Here is a 24,090-nt window from a genome sequence, read left to right on the forward strand (position 1 = left end):
ATGCATACTAACAATGGGAGCTAATGTTTATGAGAGAACTGCACGTATGCTGTGTAGTTTCAAGGGCATTGGCTGGCTACAGACATCTATTAAAAGGGCGTTTGTTAAGTAAACTGTCAGGTGCTATAGTAATGTCTTGGTATCGGTGTCGAACCATAGCTATTTCAGGTTTACAGAGTGTTGTATGATATGGTATGTTCAAAATGTTACTGTTTAACTTGCAATTTCATTTTTTAACTCCAGTACATTAGCAAGGGAATAAATTGGAAAGAGGGGACTTAGAATGTTTCAGAAATCTCACATAAAGTATATTTGGCTTTCCTCTGTGTTCTACTCTTACACTGTGCCTGGTGTTTGAGTTGTTAATCAAATGCAGATTACTCTGAGGAATCTCTTCTTCCTGTCATCAATAAATGGCTGTCCAGCAATTAGTCCCCTTTAAAAGCAAATATTTTGAAATTCAAAGAAAGTTGACAGAGTAACAAGAACTCTTGTTCTACTCAGATTATGGAACACATAAGGAGAAGTTTGTGTACAGTTGTATGGCTGATATTCAGAGGAATTTTTAAAATAAATGGGTTCTAGTAGCAGATGGAAAGCTCTTCCAGATGTCGTGAATTTCTATAGGTTGATCTTTTATCAGAAAAAAATAATTCTAGTTTTCATAGTTCTTCTTTAAAGAAAGCTGCCAAGCTAGAGAAGAGTGTGGGGGGAAAAGATAATATTGCCCATCTAGTCTTAGTGTCTTTGCTTTTTGTGATTTTTGCCATTTTCAACATGGTAAATTAATTAATATGTAGCTTTTACTACTGTTCTTGTTCATGTCACTGTCCAAAAATTCACAAAAGGTAGCTTGTTCTGCCACTTGAAAAACATGAACAACAAAGGTAGAACTGGAGTATGCGCTGAGAAGTTGAAAAAACATAAGTTATCTCTGACCAGTTCTTGCATCACCTAAAAAGCTTTCTGAGAAGTAAGACTGATTTCTTTGAGGGCTCTTGGCTTAGGGAGGGAGAATGAGTGAGAATGGACTTCCTGCATTGGTGATTAATTTTCAGGTTTGAAACCTAGGTATTAAATGGTGACAGCTGTTTTTATAATGGTGAGTACCTGACATTACGTTCCTTCAGTATATACTTGATAATGCAAATGCAGCTCTCTCAACACACTGTTAGTAGCTTATACACAGTACAGAAAAACAAAACCTTCCCAGGACAGGAAAAGCTGACAGTGGTTCTGGAAATTCACGTTAAATATGGCAGTTCTTTTACTTATTAAAAATTCTTTTTTTTTATTATATATTTGCCTTTCACAGGGTGTCCCTATAGGTTCTCTAGAGGTGGCTCCTAAAAACTGTGTGTTAAATCCTTCAGTTTTCCTCATTGTTATTTATGTATTAGGTATTGTTTTATTATAATGTCGGGGGAGGCAGCGGGTCTGCCTCCAGTCTAACTGAAGAAGAATTTAACCTTGATGAGATTCCAGTGTATCCATGAGAGGCCGGAAAGTCCCGAGAAGTGCCATGGAAACAAGATTAGAGAACTAAGATAAGAGGAACTGTCCTGACGATTCAGGCGAGAAACTATCACCCAATCATGAACTGTTAGTTACTAAAGTAAACCAATCCTGTATGAACACCTACTTTGAAGAAGGTTATAAAAAGGCTTGTTAGAACAATAAAGGCGCTTTTGTAGCCATTTTGGTCATTTTACACAATCTGATGTTTGTCGTGTCCGTCTCTACTGCGACAAATGGTGACCCCAACGTGATTAGAGCGAAGTGATCATTTAAAGGAGAAGTATAACGGCGGCGGGAAGAGCCACGGAGACGGAGCCCGGTGTAGCTGAGAGCAGAGGGAATCTGCTTGGTCCGGACCTGAACTTCGACACCTAAAAAGGTGAGCCACCGGGAACGGGACTGTAATTATGGGGCAGTCATTAACAAAGGAAGAGGAGACAATTTTGTCTACCTGGAAAGCCCTATTAAAAAGAAAGGGGATTAAGACCTCAGAACAAAGCCTGAAAAAGATCTTGCTATGGAGTAAGATGCAAGGCTTTGAAGCCACAACAGTTACTGCATTCAGTGTGAGCGCATGGCAAGCAGTAGGATTGAAACTATGGGATGAGGTTTCTAAAGGACAAAAAGAGGCATGTGAGTTGGCAACCACCTGGCGCTTATTGAGTGAAACCTTAAAGGAATGGAAGATAGAGTGTGAGGCCTCTGATGGGAAACTAACAGACATTCGACCTGAAGACAATGACGGGGAGGACTGTGGCAAAGGGACAAATGCAGGGGATACCTCAGCCTCAGGAATAGCAGGCAGGAAACCCCTCACGGGCAAAAGCAGATCGCGCCCTCGCCCACCTCCTCCTCCTCCATTAAATATTTTGCGGGGCGATGAGGGCGGTGCAGCGGCAGCCCCTAGCGGCGCAGCAGCAGAAGGGCTGATTCCATCAGCCCCCCCCGAGGAGGAAAATACGGCGGGTAACACAGAGCCAGAGAGCGAGAGCGAAAATGAAAGTGAGGGAGAAGAAGCTTTAACCACGGCTTTGCAAACTCTACATATCACAGATAAACCCATGGTGAAGAAAGCCCAGCCATGGACTCTCCCTCCATCCACAGTAACTGTAATTCCAAGGTCCCCTGATCGATTTTGGGAGGGAGTTAGAAAGTATGCTGCTGAGGCTGGCAACTGGGATCTGGTCGAACGCCTCAGCCCGTACTCTCCAACCCCAGCCTGTCCACAGTCTGTGGATGCAGCAAAGGAGGCTCATGGTGCATTCCCTGTTTATAAAGCTGTTGCAGGCACAAATGAGCATGATGAGCACAATCCGATCAGTTGGAAGGTGGTGCAGGATTTGCAGAATAAAGCACAGAAATTCGGAATCAATTCTCCTGAGGTCATGCAACTTATTCGAATAATTAGCACAGATTTGTTGTGTCCATATGATGTTACACATCTCGCACAAGTGCTGTTTCAGCCGGTACAATTACAAGTGTTTCAATCTACTTGGAGGCAGATGGCACGAGCAGCTGCACAAAATAACGCTCGACTGCCACAAGGCGATCCGAGGTTAGGACTCGGAGAAGACGCCTTGCTTGGCGAGGGACCATTTAGTAACCCTCAGCTGCAAGCTACGTGGCCTCCGATTGTTCTTGAACAGGCACAACATATAGGAATTACGGCATTAAAGCAAACCATGGAAATGTCAGCTTCAAAACAAAAATACATTGCTATCCGCCAAGGCCCCAGAGAGCCCTTTTTGCAGTTTATAAAAAAAATATCTGCCACACTGGAAAAACAGGTAGAAGATGAGACATTAAGGCAAATGTTGTGCAAACAGCTAGCAAAGGATAATGCTAATGAGGACTGCCAAAAGATAATACAGTCTTTACCAGGAGATCCTTCTATTCCTGACATGGTGGCCGCATGTTCAAAGGTTGGTACAGTGGAACATAAAATGGCAGCTTTAGCTACTGCCATGAACATGCGAAATACAGGAAAATGCTTTGGATGTGGTAAAGACGGTCATATGAAAGTAAATTGCCCGAACAGAAGATCGGCAGGCAAGCAGCCCATGACTGTCCCACCAGGAACTAATTGCAATAAATGTGGGAAATTGGGACATTTCGCGAAACAATGTCGTTCCAAGTTTCATGCTAATGGGCAACCGATACAGGGAAACCCAAGAAGAGCGCGAGAGGGTGCGCGAAGACAACAAATCCCCTCCAGACAGCAGGTCAAATCCCCTCTGTGAACAGCTATCAGCCGCAACAACTGGCTCAGCAGGGTTGGATGTATCCACCGCCGACACAGTAACTATAGTCACCAAAGACATTGTTAAGGTCCCTCTTGATGCGAGGGGTCCTATAGGTCAAGGACTGAGTGCATTGCTACTAGAAAGATCAAGTAGCACGTTAAATGGACTAATTGTGCATGTAGGAGTTATTGATGCTGATTTTACTGGTCAAATTTGCGCGCTGGTTTCAACCCCCTACCCACCAGTAACACTCCCAAAAGGTACTCGCGTTGCTCAACTTATTCTTTTTCCGAGTTGTGTTTCAAAAGCAGAACAGCGACTGCGATGCGATGGAGGCTTCGGCTCTACGGGACCTCCTCAAGTTTGCTGGTCTCAGACTGTTTCATCATCCCGACCACATATGACGTGTACACTGTTGAATCACGGACATTCGCCGACTACAGTAAGGCTTGCGGGGCTCCTAGACACGGGCGCCGATGTGACTATTATTTCTAATTATCTGTGGCCATCCACCTGGCCAACAGAGGATGTGGACACAGGGGTAGTGGGGCTGGGAGGCTCCGCACGAGCAAGAACAGCAGCTACGGCAGTTCTGATCACCAATCCTGAGGGCCAACAAGCAGTCGTTAAGCCATATGTGACAGCAGCTCCCCTCAATGTATGGGGGAGAGATTGCTTGTCACAGTGGGGGGTGAAGATTACTACGGATTTTTAACGGGGGCCACTGTGCTGCAGGGTGTTAGACAACCCACGCTTGTGTTAACCTGGTTAACGAATAGCCCTGTGTGGGTGGATCAGTGGCCCCTACCAACGGAGAAATTAAAGGCCCTGCAGGAATTGGTGGCAGAACAACTAGCTGCTGGACACATTGAACCCTCTCAGAGCCCCTGGAATACTCCAGTGTTTGTGATAAAAAAGAAATCAGGAAAATGGCGATTTTTGCATGACCTGCGGCAGATCAATGCTGTCATGGCCATGATGGGGGCTCTACAACCAGGCATGCCTTCACCGGCCATGATCCCTAAAGATTGGGAAATCATTGTCATGGATCTCAAGGATTGTTTTTTTACAATACCATTAGCCTTTCAAGACAGAGAAAAATTTGCATTCTCTGTGCCTTCTGTCAATCATGCAGAACCCACAAAAAGATATCAATGGAGAGTTCTGCCGCAGGGCATGAAAAATTCGCTGACGATTTGTCAATGGTTTGTGGCACAAGCTTTGTCACCTGTAAGGGAAAGATTCCCTACCAGTTATTGTTACCATTACATGGATGACATCCTGTTAGCATCAAACAACAAGGAGCAGTTGAATGACATGGAGAATGTGACTAGAAATTCATTACAACACTATGGATTAGTTATTGCCCCCGAAAAGGTGCAGAAAGTAGAACCCTGGAAGTATTTAGGACTAACAGTCACAGCTAGGCAGGTAATGCTTCAACCTGTGAAACTTAACCTTGAAGTTAAAACCCTTAATGATGTACAGAAGTTAATGGGATCTCTGAATTGGATTAGACCCTATCTCGGACTGACCAATTCACAACTGCAACCTTTATTGGAATTATTAAAAAATTCCAATGATCCAACAGAACCCAGAGTATTAACTGAGGAAGCAATAAAGGTAATTCACATGGTGGAACGATCTATACATGAGAAATTTGTTTCTCGAATAGATCTGTCTCAATTGGTGCAACTCTTTGTACTAATTGACAAAACTGTACCATTTGGTGCTTTGGTGCAGTGGAATTCTGAGTGGGATGACCCATTGCACATTCTAGAATGGATGTTTCTGTCATTCCGACCACGAAAAACTGCTCCTGGACTGTTTGAGCTTATTGCTGATGTAATCATAAAAGCCAGAAAACGATGTACAGAACTAATAGGGCGTGACCCAACTACGATTGTTTTACCTGTTCAAAACTGGTATTTTGAATGGTGCTTGGCAAATAATTATGAACTACAGGCAGCCATGGCGGGTTTTCAGGGACAGGTGTCATATCACCTGCCGTCACACCCGCTACTGAAATTTGCTCGAGAAATATGATTTGGTCAAAAAAAATTTAAGCCGCCCAGAACCAGTGAACGGCCCTACTGTTTTTACAGATGGCTCAGGAAAAACAGGTAAAGCAGCAGTAGTATGGTATGAAAACGACAATTGGAACAACAGAGTAGTACATCAAAAAGGTTCTCCACAAGTAGTGGAGCTACGTGCAATGGCTGTTGTTTTTTCTGTTTTTCCTACTCCTGTAAATATTGTAACTGACTCAGCATATGTAGCTAACTTAGTTTCCCGACTAGACAAAGTGGTTTTGACCATGTCAGACAATCAATTGTTATTTGATGTACTTTTAGAACTCTGGAAAAGTATTCAACTACGGACAGAACCTTATTTTATCATGTACATCCGTAGTCATACTACTTTACCAGGATTTTATACAGAAGGTAATGCCAGAGCGGATGCTCTTGTTTCCGCTATGGCTCTGAATACTGTTCCTAACATAAAGCAACAAGCTGTATTATCACATCAATTTTTTCACCAAGGATATCGAGCTTTACGACGGCAGTTCGGCTTGTCTCATGCGGAAGCTCGGTCTATTGTAGCTGCCTGCCCTGACTGCCAAGGAACTCACACACCAGTGTATTTTGGTACTAACCCCAGAGGTACGCAGGCTTTACAGATTTGGCAAACTGATGTTACTCACATAAATGAATTTGGCCGACAGAAGTATGTTCATGTTTCCATTGATACTTATTCTCATGCCTTAATAGCAACAGCACATAACGGGGAGACAGGAAAAGATGTAGTTCGACACTTCCAAAAGGCTTTCTCTATGCTTGGGGTACCACGCCAAATAAAAACGGACAATGGCCCAGCATACGTTTCACAGAAGGTTCAAACATTTTTCAATTTGTGGGGTGTTACTCATGTTACAGGAATTCCCCATTCCCCAACAGGACAAGCAGTTGTTGAGCGTGCACATAGTACGTTGAAGCGGCAGCTTCAAAAACAAAAAGGGGGAATGATTGGGGAACCACCACAGGCATGTTTAGATAAAGCAGTTTATGTTCTTAACTTTCTCCATTATGGGGATAATTCTTCTCTACCTCCTCTTTTTCAGCATTTCTCTTCTCTTTTTTCAAAACAGGATTTGCAAAAAGACATCAAAGTGCATGTTAGAGATCTAATTACTGGCCAGTGGAGTAGACCATGTGAGCTATTAACCTGGGGCAGGGGTTATGCTTGTGTCTCTACAGGTGCCGGCCCTTGCTGGGTTCCTGCTCGGTGTGTTCTGCCTGTGCTGGAACCTGCATCAGGGTGAAGGATGGGTAGTTCCACAACCCGAACAGAATGTCTGGGTAACTCTGCATTGAAAAAACTAACAAAGTTAGGGTGTTGGCTTAGCAAACAAACTAATGCTACCTCTTTAGCTTTAAGTGGCCTTTTAACTGATGTTGATAGTGTTAGACATGCTACTTTACAGAATAGAGCTGCTATTGACTTTTTGCTTTTAACGCAAGGACATGGATGTGAAGATTTTGAAGGAATGTGTTGCATGAATTTGTCTGACCACTCAGAATCTATTTTCAAAAGCATACAGCAGCTAAAGGATGGTGTCAAACATTTAACAGAAGAAGATGGATTAGATTGGTTAACAAGGATGTTTAAAGGTTGGGGACTTTCTGGATGGTTGATATCTCTGGTCAAAACTGTGGGGGTCATGATCTTGGTAATTGTGACTGTGCTTTTGATGTTGCCATGTCTTGTCAGTCTTCTGCAAAGGGCCCTGCAGAAGACTGCTTCTGCAATATTTCTAGCACAAATACAAAAAGGGGGAATTGTCGGGGGAGGCAGCGGGTCTGCCTCTAGTCTAACTGAAGAAGAATTTAACCTTGACGAGATTCCAGTGTATCCATGAGAGGCCGGAAAGTCCCGAGAAGTGCCATGGAAACAAGATTAGAGAACTAAGATAAGAGGAACTGTCCTGACGATTCAGGCGAGAAACTATCACCCAATCATGAACTGTTAGTTACTAAAGTAAACCAATCCTGTATGAACACCTACTTTGAAGAAGGTTATAAAAAGGCTTGTTAGAACAATAAAGGCGCTTTTGTAGCCATTTTGGTCATTTTACACAATCTGATGTTTGTCGTGTCCGTCTCTACTGCGACATTATAAATCTTATTTTTTAAAAAAATCTGCTTTTGTAGCATGTTTGTAATCAGACTTTATGCATAATTGGATTTTATGTAACCTGCAGGGGGAAAAACTAATGTAGCTGTACCCCAGTGTGTTTCAGAATTGTCTAATACAAGCGCTGGTCGCTGCAGTTCCTCGGTGCTCAATGGGCTAGCTGTGTTAGTGCCTACCTTGCTGTGCTAAGCTCTCTGCCCACTCGCCTACCAAGCTAAAGTCTGATGTGGTTATGTCTGTGCTGTAATATGGTCCTGATTCCACCTGCAGTACAGATAAATCCTTAGGATCTGTAGAATTATCCCTGGCAACTTGTGTTTGTTCATTGAGAATTAAATTCTGATTCCTCAGGGGCTGAATGTTAGGATTTGGGGGTGGGAAAGGGTAAAGTAGGTTAATTACTGCAACTTTAGACTTGTCTGGGTTTTACAAGTCTATGGCTTTGCTATTCAAAGCTGATCTGCTAGATCAGTTAGTATGTTCGGTAATTTTTAAGGAAAATTTCCCATTGCTTGTATTATATTATGACTACCTGTAGAGAGAGGAGGCAATCGTATAACTTCTTAATGAAAAGCATGTTCTTTTCATTATACTTTTGTCAATTTCACATTTGTAGGTACTGGAGCTTGCAGCAGGTTTGTTATTTAAATTTGCTTTTATGACAACATCAGGCATTGTCTAAAGACGTGGTGTACAGTGCCCAACATTGTGTTATATATTTGTACAATATAAAGGATGGTCCTTGCCTCAAAGACCATGCAATCCAGTGTGGCTCAGAGCATTTAATATCACTCTTGTTGTTCATGTAATATATATTTTAAAATATTGTTCCATATTATTCCATATGTCTTACATTTAACAGTTTTGACTTGTGTTGGTGCATGGGTTTAGTTTGTTAAGCTTGCTTACTTTTGTTTCTGACAGATGGGCAATAAATGGGCACAGCAATGTATGGAAATTGCTGTCGAGAACAAATTATGGTTACTTGATGTAATGATTCTTTTTGTCTTTGTACCAGCTGATGAAATACATGTGCAAGTCTTATTCAAGCTTGTTGAAATCTGAAATGTTTTTGAATTCAGTATAGTCCTTGTCATTTTATACATAATAAAAATTCAAGTTTAACTGAATTTCAGTTAGCTTAAGCATTTAAAGAGTTTTACATAATGATATGTCTGTCATTTTTTTCTGGCAGTAACATTAAATCTTGATCTTTGAAGATGTTAAGAATCCTAAATTTTGCTCAGTCTCCTAAATTACTAGCATTGTCCATCATTATTGACAAAGAAAATGATTGACACCAATCATCCATAAAAATGTCATATTCCCTGTTCTTTGATTATCTGTGTCTGCCTATCAGTATTTCTGACTCATTCAATAAGGATTAGTTATCACTTGCACATGATTACTCTTATTTACTAGTGTAATTTAACTTATGGGGCAACTTTTTTTTTTTACTAGAATTTCATGAAATCCTGTGTTCTATAGAAAGCAAAACTAGTTTTCCTGTGATGTTCAATATATTGCTATGCCTTTATATTATTTATTAAAATAATACTGTATATGTTTATCATGATATAAGTATTTACAATGTGATTGGCGCTCTGGGTAGCTCTGCCTCACATCACGGGGAGGGATTTACTTACTGTTCTCTAAATGTTGGCATCAAATACAGGCCATGCTAAAATCAGATCCCTGAAATCAATAGGTCTTTGAGGAAAGAGTTTCTTTCCTTCACTCTGTACTCTGGCAGGATTAAAATTGTAGGCCCAGCACTGTGATTCTGTCCTTGAGAGTTAAACTGATGCTTATGGATGCTGATCTGTTCTTTTACAGTTTGTAAACTCAAGTTTTACTGACAAGCAGCCCATAGTGGAAACTTCATAGGAGAGGGAGTATTTTGCCTGCCTGCTTTGTGGGGTAAATCAGTGTGCAGAAGCTTTGGACAGAGCTACCTTTCAACTTCCACCATAAGTATGCAGGTATAGTTAAGGTTCTCACCTAGAAAAATCTGTGAAGTTTAACAGCTGGTCACTTAGAGATTGTCTCTCTTCCTTTGCACTGTTGGAGGGATATAAGTGACCAAAGTAAAGCAAGGTGATTCTGCGGGCGACCTGGTGCAGACAGCTGGATCTGATGCTTGCACTTTAAGATATTCTAGCTGTGGGGCTTTTTCTTGTATTCTCAATGAATACCAAGATTTGAGTGTGGTGTGAAATACTTCTTTCTGGCAGGGGTTTACTTTTGAACTACTTATTGAGGCAAGTTGGAGCAGGGGGGATTTATGGTTTTTGTCTGTGTAAGCATTTAGATTTTTATGCTCTGCCATAATGTTACTACTGTAGGCTTGGCTTTAGTGTTAAAAAAATACTTGGCTTTTTTCTACTGCTGATGAGACAATATCTAAAACTGCTGTTGATGGATATCTAACCACTGAGGGTGTGGCTTGTCTATATCTGATGCTTAATGTAACAATTTATTTTAATATTTTGCAGACAGGAGGAAGCCTCTGCCTTTAACAAAATATCTTGGATAACTGCATGGAAATGGGACTGCCCACTAATCCCCTGCCTCCAGTGGATCTTGAATATCACCCCAGTATTTACAGAGATTCCATATCATACAGCAAGGTAATAACAAGGAGCTCACTTTGTAAGATCTCTGTGCAACTCCTTATTAAGTGAACGGAGGTTTTGCACTTGAAAGCTTATATGGGATAGAATATTAACTTGGTAGAAGACAAACCACCATTTAGGTTTTCTGTGCATCTAGAATTGCTTTTGCTGGTAGACACATGAGAACAGCCTTCCCACTTTGCTTCTCCATAGTTATTTCACCAACCTCTTCTGGTCTGATGTGGAGGCTGGCAAGATTATGAGACTAGACAAGGTTTTACTGTAGGTGCAAGACTGAAGATCAAAGTATGTCAGAAATTACTTCCTCTCTTGTAATACTGTGGTACTGCTGTTCCTGCTGCCCATCAGAGGCATAGAGACTGCTGAGAGCTAACAGCCGTTAAATAAAGACTAATTAAGTATTTTGAAAAATTCAGTGTTTAACTGTGGTTTAAGAGATGATGTGAACATGTGGAATTTAGGACACAGAGCAAGGAAACATACAGAAATACATCTTATATGTGATGGTCAATAGTCTGTCTAGCACATTATAAGAACAACAGTAACAAATGTATTCACATCATCACATTAAAATTAATTATTCGGTGCTTTAGAAAACCTGCACAACCGGAAGCAAGTGGTTTTTTTAATTGGGAATCACAAATGACATTTTTAGTGAATGATTTATTTGAAAAAATGTCTGCAATTCTAAGGCAACTGCCATTCTGTGTTTGAATCAATTTCTAGGCATATGTGTAAGCCAATAGCAATAAAAATTTTAGAAATGTGAAACTGTTCACTGCTTGTACAACCTCTGTCTCTTTCTGGTAACTTTGTGGTCCTAGTTCTTTATCCCCTTTCTTGTTAGGTATTTTAAAACAAAGTATTTAATTTTGGATTCAATGAAATTTGACTTAAAGGGTTTTTCCCACCCCCTCTGTAAGTCGGGCGAGAAGGAGCAAAAAACTGTTCGTGTCCAAATAGATAGGAATTCTGTTTCTTGATTTCTGTGTTTGCTTGTTTATTTAGGAGAAGAAATAGATTACACGGCCAACAGAAGCAGAAAATGCTGTCTTTATGAAATGAGCTTTCAGCCTACTATGTTTCTTGTGAGTAAAGCCTGGGAACATTCACCTCTTCCAGCACTGATACCTATTTTGCAAAATCAGTTTTAAATAGGATCAAATCCTGATGTCCTCATTTAAGTTCTGTGCTTCTGAATTTCACTGAGATAAAGCTTCCACAGGTTTTGGTGATACATTATTGCCGGCCTCAGTTCCTTTGCTCTGTACTTAACCTCCTGCTGGCATCAGTAGGTCAGAAGCACTGGGAGCTTTGTCCTTCATGATTATCACAAAACCCATCAAGCTCACTTTAGGTCTCAAAAGAGTTTGTGCCAAACATCTTGCACTGAAACAATAAATAGCTCTCTATTGTTCCTTCTAGCCTCTCCTTCCCTCCCCATATTATCCAGGGCAAAAGGAGTTCTGGGTTTTAAAGAGATTTCTATTTGTGTATAATCTGTTTGCAGTATATTGTTTAATCTGTATTTACAGTAACCCATTCTGTAAACCTGTGTTCAAGTGCCTTATTTTATATTGTCTGTCAGGCATTCGAAAAATATGTTCAGTCCTTTTTTCCTCTGCTGTAATGAGTGAGACTTAAAAATCGCCAAGAACCGTTGACGTGTTTTGTAATTATTTTCTTTCTAGCTTTTGGAAGTTGGCTTTTTTGGTGTTTCTTCCTCACACTCATGAGAGAGATTTTTTTTTTTAACATCAAGGTGTTCATGTAGTCATCATGTAGTCACTACTTCAGAAGATGGGATTTTAAGGCAGCTAGGTGTCATGGGGTGTAATAAAATTCTGGGTACTATCAGTGATACTTGATTTACTGTGGGATGTAACCATGAAGTATTTAAGGAGTATGTAATGGACTCTTAAGCAATTTTTGGTTTTGCTGGTAAAAATTTCTAGTCAGATTATACTTGTGGGAGGAGAAAGAAATCATATGCAAGAGACAATTCTTAGGCCTAAGATTTTAAGATGTGGCAATAGGTAGGCATCTCAGTCTTCATGGGAGGTGTGTGGACAGATTGCTGAGATTCATTTGATTCAAGTGCATATTTTCACTAGGGCTTTGTATTGCTGCTGCAGCTCAACGCCACAGTACAGGGTTGACAAATGCCAGGTTCTTTGAAACTCTACTCTAAAGTGTCCTAAGAGGGATTTGAAAACTTTTCCTTGGTACTACTGAGAAGTACTGGTGGCACAATCCTCATTTGTGGCATCTATTTAGCTTTTCAGGTTTCAGCATGTTGATCTTGGGAACACAGGATAAGAATGACTTTCTGGGCCACTGGCTGCAGCTGCTTCCAACTGAAGTGAATGACGTTATCTGATTAAAATACACCTAAAAGCCGAGCTTTGTGTCTGTCCTTCCCCACTCTACAAACATTAGAAGGATGTTTGCGAATGTGATGGCTCTGAACTTTAGGAAGAAGCTTTCACCTTCCAGATTAAATTTCTTCACATTAAATCTATAGGCACTTGCTCTTTGTCCACTACTATCTCTAGAGCAAATAATTCTTCACCGGCTTTACTCCTTAGATTTAAAACTTTGTTGGTTTTTTTTTTGTTTTTTTTTTTTTTTTTAATTTTACCACTTCTCTTACAGTCCCTGTTGTGGCCAGAAGATGGCACTTATGTACGCACTAAGAAGTGGTAAATGAGGCTAATATAATTTATCTTTGCTGAAATTGTGTTTGTGGAATAGCAGTAAATATCTTGGGCAAATGATAACTCACAGGATAAAAGATCACTTTGATCTTGTAGCACATGAGGGGCACAGATTCAAGAACAAAGTCCAGGAACTTGTTACTCCACATAGAAACTTTATATCCTTATTCAGTAATAAAGATCTGATATGCCCCTGAATTCAGAAGGCAACCATCAAACAAAAATCCTGCATGTTGGGTTTTTTTGTGGGTTGGTTGGTTTGTTTTTTAAGAAGAAGAATCTAAAAGCAGTTTCTAGCACTTTTTTCTATTCCAGCTGAGATTTTGTGCTACATGTTAAGGCCTGGTCTAAAGATGATCTTCCACTGAAATAGCTTTATCACCTATGGTTTTTGTACTTGCCCTTCCTCCCCAATTATGGTATTTATATCCTTTACGGAGACTGAGTTGTACTGTTCTCCAGCAAAACTAACTTCCCATACCCATTTGTGATAAGCCATCCCAACATGAACTTTTTTTATCCTAGTACAACTTTGACAAACATCAGGGACATTGCTCTAAACTAGTCTTGTTAAAAAAATACAGCTCTTCTGTAGCCAAGTTCAAAGGGATGCAGCTCTGAATTTGCACCTAAGAGATTGCGGAGGGGAGAATACAAAGTGGCTGCAACTCATCTGGGCAGTTTCCCAAGGCTGTCAGCATATCTTTGTGCAGATCATGGGGCCCATCTAAATCAAAGCAGAAACTAGAGTGGTTTGTCTGGCCTGCTGTGCATGGAGTAGTGCTGCCTGAAATCCCTGGACTCATGCCTGTGGCACTCTCAAGGGGTCTGGATCCAGCTTCCCTATAGACCTGCTCTTTAAATAAACCTTTTATCAGGGTATGCCAGGGGTTTGATGATGTTGTCAGTTCATTACACCAAGAGCCACACTGACTCCTCGTGACCTTCTGTCCCTTTCACCTGCCATTGCCCACAGCCTTCTTCCCACTGCCATTTTTTATCACTGATTTATTTTCAGGATTTACTTCCAGACCTTTTGTTTTGCTCCCTACAGAAGCAGTAAGCATTGTCATGGAGAATGCCAGCTTGCATCCAAACTTCCCCAGCCTGTGAGCCCTGTTTCAGTCAGAAAACTAAGTGTGAGAACAACTGGAAAACCTATTTCATGTGTGTTTTCATCAGATGTCTCTTGGTGAGAAAATCATAGTATATGTATACCCACACACATGGGTACTGCACCATGGCCACTAACAACCAGATTGTTTTCTACATTGCATGCAGAAGGATTCTTGCAGAGGATAGTTCATCCACTGTCTCTGTTGGTAGATTTTGTGATTCAAGACCAAATTGAGCCATATCAAACCCCAGTCCATCTTTGAAGATCCACATTCAAGTGGTAAGCCCCTAAGCAATCCAAAGGGCTCCTGGGCCTTGCGAAGTCTGAAGAATGCAATCAATGGTCTGAGAAGGGAAAGCAGTTGGAAAAATACCTCTGGTGTCGATTGTATGCCAATGTCAAATACTTGACCGCTGGCAGGAGATAAAAGACTGTGAGCTATGAAAGGAGGAAGGACTGCAAGGAGCACTAGGGGTGGGCTGGCTGGCTGCATCTGAACCGGCCGTGGGGAGGCTGCAGCGTAAGTGCTGGAGTCTTGGCTTGCCGATGGTCCAGAACAGGGTCTTCGCTGGAATTGAGACACAGTTGTTATCCAGACCGCATGCTTTCATTTATTTTTTTTGTGTGAAAACCAGGTCTCAGTAGTTCTATGACTGGATGGCTGCAGGTGGTTGGCAGTGAGATATAAGCCTTCTGCTGCTGTTTTGCACTGTCCGCCTGCATGGGTCATAGGCTTCAAGCAGCTCTTGGCAGTGTGAGTGTACCTGCTACTAAATGCACGTGTAACACCATGCCGCCTTTGACCATGAACTGTTAGCTGAACTGTTACACGCTTCATTTGCAAAACTCACTGGGGTTTTTTGGCAAAGTAGAAATACAGTCATTTCAAATATAAATAATTAGTAAAACAGACCCTGCCAAGAGAAACGTTACTCTGCATGTGTGAATCTTGCCCTACTTAAAAACAGAAAGCAAGTTATATGATGGTTATGTTGTTTCATGTGCTACTCCAAAAAACTCTGGTACTATGAAGAGAGAGGTGTTAGAGCCTGAGTTGCATAGAACTGAGATCTGGATGTAAGGTAGGTACTGTGGGAGTCAGGAGACCTGGCTTCTTTTTGTAGCTGTCCTACAGCATCCTTGGCCATGGCACCCCTTCTGTCAGATGTGGGTGATGGTGCCTCTCAGGAGACTTTGAGGTCCCAGGTGGATTAGCGTTTATGAAGCAAGTAAAGGACTTCACGCAGCCCACTGCAAAACATCCGTACATATCAGTTTGTATTTGATTCTGCTTAATATGTCATGAGATGTATTTACATTTCATTGGGTAGGGAAAAACAGCTTCTAAACCCATTAACTGAAATTAAATATATCAAAATAACAATGTACTGTTGAGGTGAAATTTTCAGATAATTGCATATCCTCCTACAAAGCATATGTAGGTTGTTTTAACTTACACACACAAAAAAATCCTGTTGTGTGAATGTGAAGTTAGCGCTCACTCATGCTGGGTGCTTGTGGCTCAGGTCTGCAGATGGAAGCCTGGTATTTCTCTGCAGAAAAGCAGTAGATTGCTTGGTGTCAGTGTAAATTCCTTCCAGTGTGTCACATAGCACAGCTAGGTGTCCTGTCACCATGGCTGAGGGGGAAATTCAGCCTATGTACTTTGCTGGGACAATCAGAAGGTTCTAGTTAGGGAGGTTGGTTTTCTGGTTGCTGAAGCTCCTGAAATAGTTGAAGAGCACTCTTGAAATCCTGCTGTGAACGTAGAGTGATCCTTGGTTACTTTGTGGAGGTACTTTGTGGAGACAGCCATCCCAGGCTGGAGTGGTAGCACATTAAACTCTTGAGCATGATAATGCCTGCAGGGTGCTAGAAATTCTGGAGGATGTCCTTCAGCTGTGCTTGTCGTTCACAGGGATGGCAAACTTTACTTTTGAGAGCAATCTCAAAGCCCTCGTCAAAAAGCAACAGAGACTTAGAAATGCAAAAGTGTTTCCCAAAGCACGAAAGCACTCAGAAGTCTGTGTCCCACAGATGTCCACAGGAACTAGATGGCCAAGTGATGCCCCGTGTCTGTGCCCAGGTTTGTGTATGGGGAGGCAAGACGGGCATCCAGGGGAGGGGACCCTTGTCGGATGTCCCAGTGCCACCCACCTGCTAATACCACCAGCAGCTCCAAGTGCAGCGTGGAAGCGGGAGAGCAGCTGCAGAGTCCCACCATCACCCTCCTGGCCAGGTGTAGCCTGACTCGTCCCATGGTTGTGGCTGCACACAGTGTTTAGCCCCAAACCTTCCTGCATCTCATGGAACCAGAAAAGTCATTTGGGCTTTTCAATATTTTAATTTTTAATTTCCTGCTAAAAAGAGTAGTTTTCCTCTATTTTGTCCTGTTCCTCTGCAGACTCATTATATATTTGTACTATCTTGCCTTCTGAGAGCTTGCCATAGCTCTATAGTCTGATAATATTTGGGTTTCTGCACTCACTCTGCTGTTGCTATGCGACCAACCACCAACAGCAATTTGCATGACCCTTTCTTCAGATGATATTAATATGCAGGAATTGGTGCCAGCTGTAGTTGGTGATGTGACCATTTGCAACCAGCCTTCTTCTTGCCTACCTCTTGCCTCTGGTATTGCTTGAAGCGAATGACTGTACGTTGTTTGGTATTGGTTAGCGCGTAAGAATTGAATATGGACAGAAACGTAAATGCCATGAGGTCATCCTCGCTCACTGGAAACATGAAAACTCTCAAGGACAGAAAGTAAGAACATGGCCAAAGGTTTGTGTTATGAGCCCTTATATGCAACTGAAAGTTAGAAGGCCGCATAAAAAAAGATATCTTTGGGACGCTAGATGGGCAATTCAAACACTTGTGAAATCTAAGTATGTTTTTGTCGCATATAAGGAAACCTTTCTGGAGAAAGGTTAAACTCTCTGGCCATCCTTATGGTGGTAGCACAATCCTCAGGGTGGATTTTCAGAGACAGAAGTAGCACTTAGGTAGTTGATTCCTATTGACTGTCAATGGCAATTTAGTACCTGATGGCTTGTACCTGCCTTTGAAAAGTCTTTTTCATAGCAGAGGGATTTTTTGTTTGTTTTCCTGTTGTTTTTTTTTTCCAAACCAGAACAGTGTTCTTGGAAAGCACTGGTTGGCCTTGTATTGCCAGGCACTGCTGAGTGCCCTGTGGCCCAGCTACTGCCCCTCTCCAGCACTGCCGCACATCTCCTTGAGCAAAATGTTTTTTGCAAAATGTTACAGCTCAAATGGCTGGCATTTCCAGGTGGGTTCTGGCTTGTGGCATCTTTTTTCAGGCCATTTGCAATACCCTTTGTAGTTCTAGAGGTGCCATTTGTACTCTGGAGTACCACTAAGGGGTTTCTCTAAGGAGCATTCTTAATGTATTAGCTGAAATGAATTATTTATTTGAGATCAGTACATTGTTTTCTGTTGATGTACCATGTAAGTGGGTGTATAAATAGAAGCATAATAGGTAAAACACATTATCCTAAAGTTAAATCGATAACTCTGTCTTTTAATTTTGATATATGTTCAAGGTCTCTACTGATAAGTTAGCTGTGGCCACAGTGTCTTGGTTAGCGTGATCCTTGTTCTGCACATGTGTATGCATGTGTTTAATTTTACTGATGTTTACGTGCCTGGGGATTTCTGTGTGATGAGAAACATACATTGTGAAGATATTTTCCAATATATTAATTTATTCTGTTTTCCTGTAATTAATCTATATCCACAAATAGGAGATATGTTGAAAAGATAGTAAAGTATAGTAAAAATATATAAAAGCAACTTTATAGTGGATTCTAGGAAAAATATTTTGTCGTAAGCATACAGGTATAGTTGGAAACATATTAATGTTGAATACATGTAGTTCTAAATAAGATTTTTATTTAGATATTTTACTCGAATGTACTGATTGAGATATACTTCAGAAGTAATTATTTCTGACATTTTGGAAAGATTCTTAGAACTGTTCTGTATTTTTGATATTACACTATTTGGAAATTAACCAACTGGAAACAAGATACATTTGGCATGTACGGTGAAGGCGTGAGCATTATGCTTTGAATGACCGTGAAGTTTGTTAGCATTTTATTTAGAATTCTACGAAAGTTAAGCTCATGTAATTATGCTTTTTGTACACATTTCTGGGTTTTTCAGAAACATGGCTTTAATCTGTCACAGGATGACATATTTATTTGTTCATTGCTACTGCTTAACCAATTGAGTAAAACCTTGGCTATCGAGAGTCAAAACCTTTAACCCCCTCAAGTAGTAATCCTTATATATAAAAATCATCCCATTACAACAATAGGGTTACTTCTAAAAATATACTTTTGTAAGAATGGACTAATTTTTATTGCTATGCTTTAAATATATTTATGTATGGCTTTGATCCACTTAAAACTACGTATTCTATTTGTTTCAAGATAAAGATCTATTTTTTTTCATCTGTCTTATTTCTCATCCTACATTATTGTATTTTAGGAGAGAGACTAAAGGAGTACTTGTATCATAACTCTAAGTGATTCAGAATGCTGCAGTGCACTTAATAACTAGATATTTCATTATAATCTTGCTACATAATCTTCTCTGTCTGTCAGTCAGTGGATTGGTTTTTCATACCCACTTTGACTGTCTGGCACAGTAGAACACTTTGCTATTTCTGTGAGAGGCTTGCTGCTGTGAGGGGCAGGCTTATTGGCATCAGAAGCCAGCTGACGATGAGAAGTATGACTGGACACTCATCACACTCGCTTTTCCTGCTCCATCACTGGTCCTTCAGGGGCCAGCAAGCAGCTTGAAGTGCCCTGGGTCCTGCAATTGAACATTCCTGCAAATCAAGCTTGTTACTGATGGCTTGTACCAGAGCAGCAATTTTAAGCCATGATAGTCTGTGTTCTGAAGGGTTAGGAATTCCACACAATATAATGTGGGTACAGGAAAGCTCTGCCTCGGAATAATAGGATGTGCCTTATGTTGTACAGAGCCATCCACAGTTTTCTCTTTGTAAATCATTTATCTCTCTGCTGCCCACTCAGCTAACACTTTTCCATGCTCTGATAGTTTGTTTTACAGAAGTCACTGCTTCTGAAGATCTGTGAAATTCCAGTTACTTGACTGAAAGGGTGAGCAGCCCATATGTCGGACCCCTCCCGATGCCATACAAAGTATATGTAAGTAAAGAGAAGAAGGGCACAAGGTCATCAGAAGTTAGATCTCTTATTTTCCGTAAATGAGATAGAGATCCCTAATTGAAAGGTAGATAAAGCAATTGAGTTGTCACTTTTCTATTATTTTGTGTCAAATTCCACACACACTCAGGAGCTCAGCACCTTTGTAATGAGTAAACCAAGAATTTCTGCATTGTGACTGCATACCTAATCACTAGGTATTTACGTGTATCCCTGGATTCATCACATAAACACAACTTTGTCTCATTTGTCCTTCACCCTTCCGGGTTTTGCAACTTCTTCTCATCTTCATTGTAAGTCTGCTTCTCTCTCCCTTTGCATTTCCTAATGACAAGCTTGTGACTAGTCCTTCAGTCATCTTCCACAATAAGTGGAATAAGGAGATAAAATATTTTATTAGATGAACGGATATAGCTGGAAAAAACTCCAGACAAGCTAGTGAAAGCTGATCAAACTGTATCAGTTGATTGAATGAAAAATAGTGTCTCTCCGTATAAATGATGCTTTACTTCACTTTTCCACTGTCCCTGTTCCAACAACTTAACTTCCAATTCCGATGGCAACATTTTCTCTTGATTCTCCCCAGAGAATCTAGTTCATTACAAAAGAATGATTCTAATTTATGGTTTGTAATGCCAGATGGGCTACTGCGATGCTCCAGCCCGCCTTCCTGTTTGACACACAGCATCAGGCTTCTTCCTGTTTGAAATACAATGTCTTTTAGAAAAACATCTGATTTTGATTTAAAGAATTCCAAAGAAGGAGACTTTGCCATAATGTCTCACTGGGTTGCTGTGGTGGTTAATTACCCTCACTGTTAAATATATGTGTCTTATTTTATAGCTCAAATTTGTCTAGATTCGACTCCCAACCACTGGATCTCATTATAGCTTTGTCTGTGAGCCTGTGTTCATACTTAGACATATAGACTATGAGCAATCACCCCCTCCCTTTGCTAGGCTTAAAAGGACCAAGTTCTTCCACTGTAAAGTGTATTATTTCAGTATTTCTTCAGTCTCATAGCCCTTTTCTGAATTTTCTTCAGTTTACCAACTTACTTGTTGAATTGGGGAGAGCAGAACCAGATGCAGTTTTCCAGATGGGGTTACAGGAGTGCAGAATACTCTGATCATTTGGCAGCTTTTTTCTTTACTCCTTCTTGGTTTTCCTTTGTGTATGTATTTATGGGCCATGTTTTAAATGGACTAAGATGTTATTTTTGATAGGCAGAAATATGCACCCAGAGCCCAAGTCACGTTATCTCTTTTGGCCATTTAAATTAAAAGCAGACAGGGAGTAGCAGGGTCTGAAAGTGATATCAAAGCCAAAGTTTTTATGAGTAGTTCTTCTTCCCTGCCAAATATTTCACGATACTTAGCGTTCATCAGCCAGGTGGATAAATCAGTGTTGCTTCGAGGGAGCAAGTATGTGTTTGCTGTAGAAACAAGTGCGGAAGTGAATAACCTACTGGGTTTCGTAATAATCAACCTGATATCCTGACATATTCAAACACATCTTTGAGGGATTCTGTAATCATGTAAATATACAAACCCAGAACTATTTTTTTCTGCTGTGTTTTTCTTCCCTCTGTTTCTCTAGAAAGTCTATGAGTAAAAAGTGTAAAAGCTTTATTTGGACCCAGCAGGAACCAGCTTTCAGTTTTTCATTGAAGGATTTACAAGGATGTGTTGACTGGAACCTCTCTGCAGAAAATTTGTAAGTAGCACTTTCTACGCCCAAAATGGATTTGGTCATTCCATACATATTTAGGGCTTAATCTGTAAAATTTCCTCACTAGGACTGGTCTGATTTTGTTAAACAGGAGTGTTCATTTGGGCATGAATTAACTATGTAAAGAAATATTTGAGAGATCACATATGCTCAGAGCTAGACTAAATGACCTATACAACACTAACCTAAAAAAAACATAACCCAGAAGGAAAAGACAAAAAGAGCTAAGACTTATTTTCAAGCCAACTTCATGAGTTTTGGAGGCGTGAGTAATGATTTTTGGATGCTCGGATTAGCATTACTGAATGAGGGCCTCCTTAGCGCCAGCTCTGCAGGTGAGCTGGCTGAGGGATTGGATGGCAGTGCAAAAGCCAGCCCTCCTGGAGGTGCTGGGAGGCTGGTTTTAGTCTGGAGCTTCAGGATCTTCATGTGGAGGCAAGGTGGGAACCAAACAAAACCCTCTCCAAACCCGTTATCTCAGTACCTTTGAGGTTGGGGAGCTTTCTCTCAGTACGCTTGAAGTTCAGGAGTTCAGGATTGCAGCAGAGGTGCTCAGGACTATTAAAAGGTTTTGGGCACCTCCTGTCTCGTGGTGGAGCCAGCTGCCTGTTCTTGAGGGGTTTGAAAAGACGCATCTGGTGGTAGTGCCAGATCTAGGGTGTTTTGGACACTTTATCTAGACCCGGTAGTTGCTGCAAGGGAGTATTGTACAGAGCCAGCTGCTGACCACCATGTCCTGCTGAACCAGCTGTGGTTACAGCTGCCAGGCAGGGCACTGTTGAAGGAACTGCTGGGTTTTGCCAAGCTTGGTAGTTTGCCAGCCACTTTAACAGTCCGTGCAACTTTCCTTCTGCGAACACTCGCCAACTCTGACCCTGTTTCCCCTTAAGTGTCTGAAGCAAATCCTCCCTTGGCTTCAGCGGGACCAGAACCTGAGTGGCCACAGCAGCAGCCAAACTGGGGACTGGGGCAAGAAACCCATCTCTGTACTGAGGGCACCAGTGAGAGAAAGGGCAAGAAAATCTCACGGAAAGATCCATTCACCAACATCTCTTTTTTTTTGTCTTTTTTTCCTGTTGAGGGGAAAATCAGAGACATGGGCAAATGGCCTAAACCATCAGTTGTCCCAGAGCTCCTACTGGTTTGTGTGCTTTGAACCAACATGATAGCAGACTTGGGCTTGTTGCTAATTCTTCTGAGACTGAAAAATAAGCAAGAAAATAAAAATAACCTGGGGAGAAACAGAAAATAAATGGGAGAAAACATCCCTTTGAGTATGCAGCAGGCATTGTTCAGATAGTCTGCTTTTGGCCACATTCCCTGTGAGGGAGTTGGGGGCAGCTTCTGGAGAAGCTGCTGCTTGCTGCCACGGCATGGCACACTCGGACGCCCAAGCCAGAAACCGGGATTTGAGGGCGACGTGTGGCTGTGTGGCAAGGGAACTATGCAATGTTGAGAGATTTGGTTGTGCACTAAAACACAGGTGGGATGCAAATGAGCTTTGGAAGGAAGGCTTTGCACAGTGCATCCCCAAGTTTTTGGAAGGAAAACCAAAACAATATGGTTGACCAAAAAAAAAAAATTCATACTGCAGGAAACTTTCAGGTAATTTATTAAATAATTACACAAGAATATCACGTATGAGCTACACTATCAAGAGAGAGGTTCCTTATGAAATACACAGTCCCTGCATACTGCGTTTGTTTCCAGGTATCGGTTCCTGCATTGATTCTGATGCTGTGAATCCAAGACTACCAGTCTGGACCAGTGAAACGGCACAGCTTGGACTGAGGCTGCCAGAGGAATTTCCTCTTCTCCTCCACTAAGCGCTATCTTGACAGCTGAAAACAGCCAGAGAGTTTTTGCTGACACACCCTGAATTTGAACATCTGGAGAGTGTAAGCTCTGCTTTCTTTGTGAAACATCCTCAGCTCAGGAATTTACTTCTCCCAGTGGCCTAGCAGAGCCGACGTCCATTGACCTTCAGGGCACAATGTAAGGCCCATCTGTTTTCTCAAATTTTTGCCTGAGGGTCTGGCAGGGAAGCTCATGGTTAACTTGTCCTGTGGGAGTGTGTGCAAGATGAACAGTGGCCAGCCTGGTGTGTATCTGGTTTTTTAAACAATGTATATGTGTCCAGACTTTTACAGGGAAATTAAACAAAATCATTTTACCTTACAGGCATTTTACAATAAATAAATTTATTGAAATAAATAAACCCCTCAGTTTTTGGTAACTGTGCTATGAGGGTTCTTCATGCTTGGGCAAGAAAGTGATCTCTCCCAGGCCATCCATTCTTGATCCTGCAAAGAAAGTGTATCACAACTACCTCCATGACAACAGACTGGCATATATTATATGCTCAGGATTAAACCAACACTGAATCATTAAATAGAAGAAGCCTATGTGACAGAAAGCCCTTATTAACACTTAAAGAATTTCAAGGTGACAAACACACACATTTCTTTTATTTTTTTTTTTTTTTTTACTTCAGTCCAGTTAGTTCTTCTTTTAGGCATAGAAAGGAAAAGACCGCAAGCCAGGCATCAAGCTGAGAGATACCTGTTGATTGAAATATCTATGCACTAAATGGAGGGTAGTAAACAGGTACTAATTAACTCATGGAGGATTTTGCCATAGATGTAAAGCCTGGTGGGAATCAGATGTCAAAAACCTGCTAGAAAGCACCCTAGATCACAAAGGGATTATACTATG

At 41.2% G+C, this 24,090-nt stretch overlaps 1 protein-coding gene and 1 long non-coding RNA gene across 8 annotated transcripts; one reads left to right on the plus strand and one right to left on the minus strand.

Moving 5' to 3' along the window:
• The first annotated feature begins 567 nt into the window (after window positions 1–567).
• LOC141939104 (uncharacterized) lies at window positions 568–23,611 on the plus strand. Of its 7 annotated transcripts, XM_074858181.1 has the most exons (9): window positions 568–7,432; window positions 9,792–9,929; window positions 10,455–10,585; window positions 11,600–11,679; window positions 14,363–14,500; window positions 14,590–14,704; window positions 19,517–19,626; window positions 21,244–21,360; window positions 23,086–23,611. In XM_074858181.1, the coding sequence occupies exon 1, from the start codon at window positions 1,926–1,928 to the stop codon at window positions 3,756–3,758; it is 1,833 nt and encodes a 610-aa protein (XP_074714282.1). In that variant the 5' UTR covers window positions 568–1,925; the 3' UTR covers window positions 3,759–7,432; window positions 9,792–9,929; window positions 10,455–10,585; window positions 11,600–11,679; window positions 14,363–14,500; window positions 14,590–14,704; window positions 19,517–19,626; window positions 21,244–21,360; window positions 23,086–23,611. The 7 variants fall into 7 exon arrangements, with proteins under 7 accessions (XP_074714282.1, XP_074714283.1, XP_074714281.1 ...); XM_074858182.1 differs by lacking the exon at window positions 14,590–14,704; XM_074858180.1 differs by lacking the exons at window positions 14,363–14,500; window positions 14,590–14,704.
• Window positions 6,642–7,971, minus strand: LOC141939105 (uncharacterized). The gene is made up of 2 exons (XR_012627474.1): window positions 7,286–7,971; window positions 6,642–7,124 (listed from the first exon to the last, which is right to left on the minus strand). It is a non-coding gene; the product is annotated as an uncharacterized LOC141939105 (long non-coding RNA).
• Window positions 23,612–24,090: the final 479 nt, after the last annotated feature.

Source organism: Strix uralensis, chromosome 2 (assembly GCF_047716275.1).
Source record: "Strix uralensis isolate ZFMK-TIS-50842 chromosome 2, bStrUra1, whole genome shotgun sequence".
NCBI classification, from domain to species: domain Eukaryota; kingdom Metazoa; phylum Chordata; class Aves; order Strigiformes; family Strigidae; genus Strix; species Strix uralensis.

What these genes read in the sequence shown, in the direction of transcription:
- LOC141939104 (XM_074858181.1), top strand. Translation starts at nt 1,926, where the DNA reads ATGGGGCAGTCATTAACAAAGGAAGAGGAGACAATTTTGTCTACCTGG.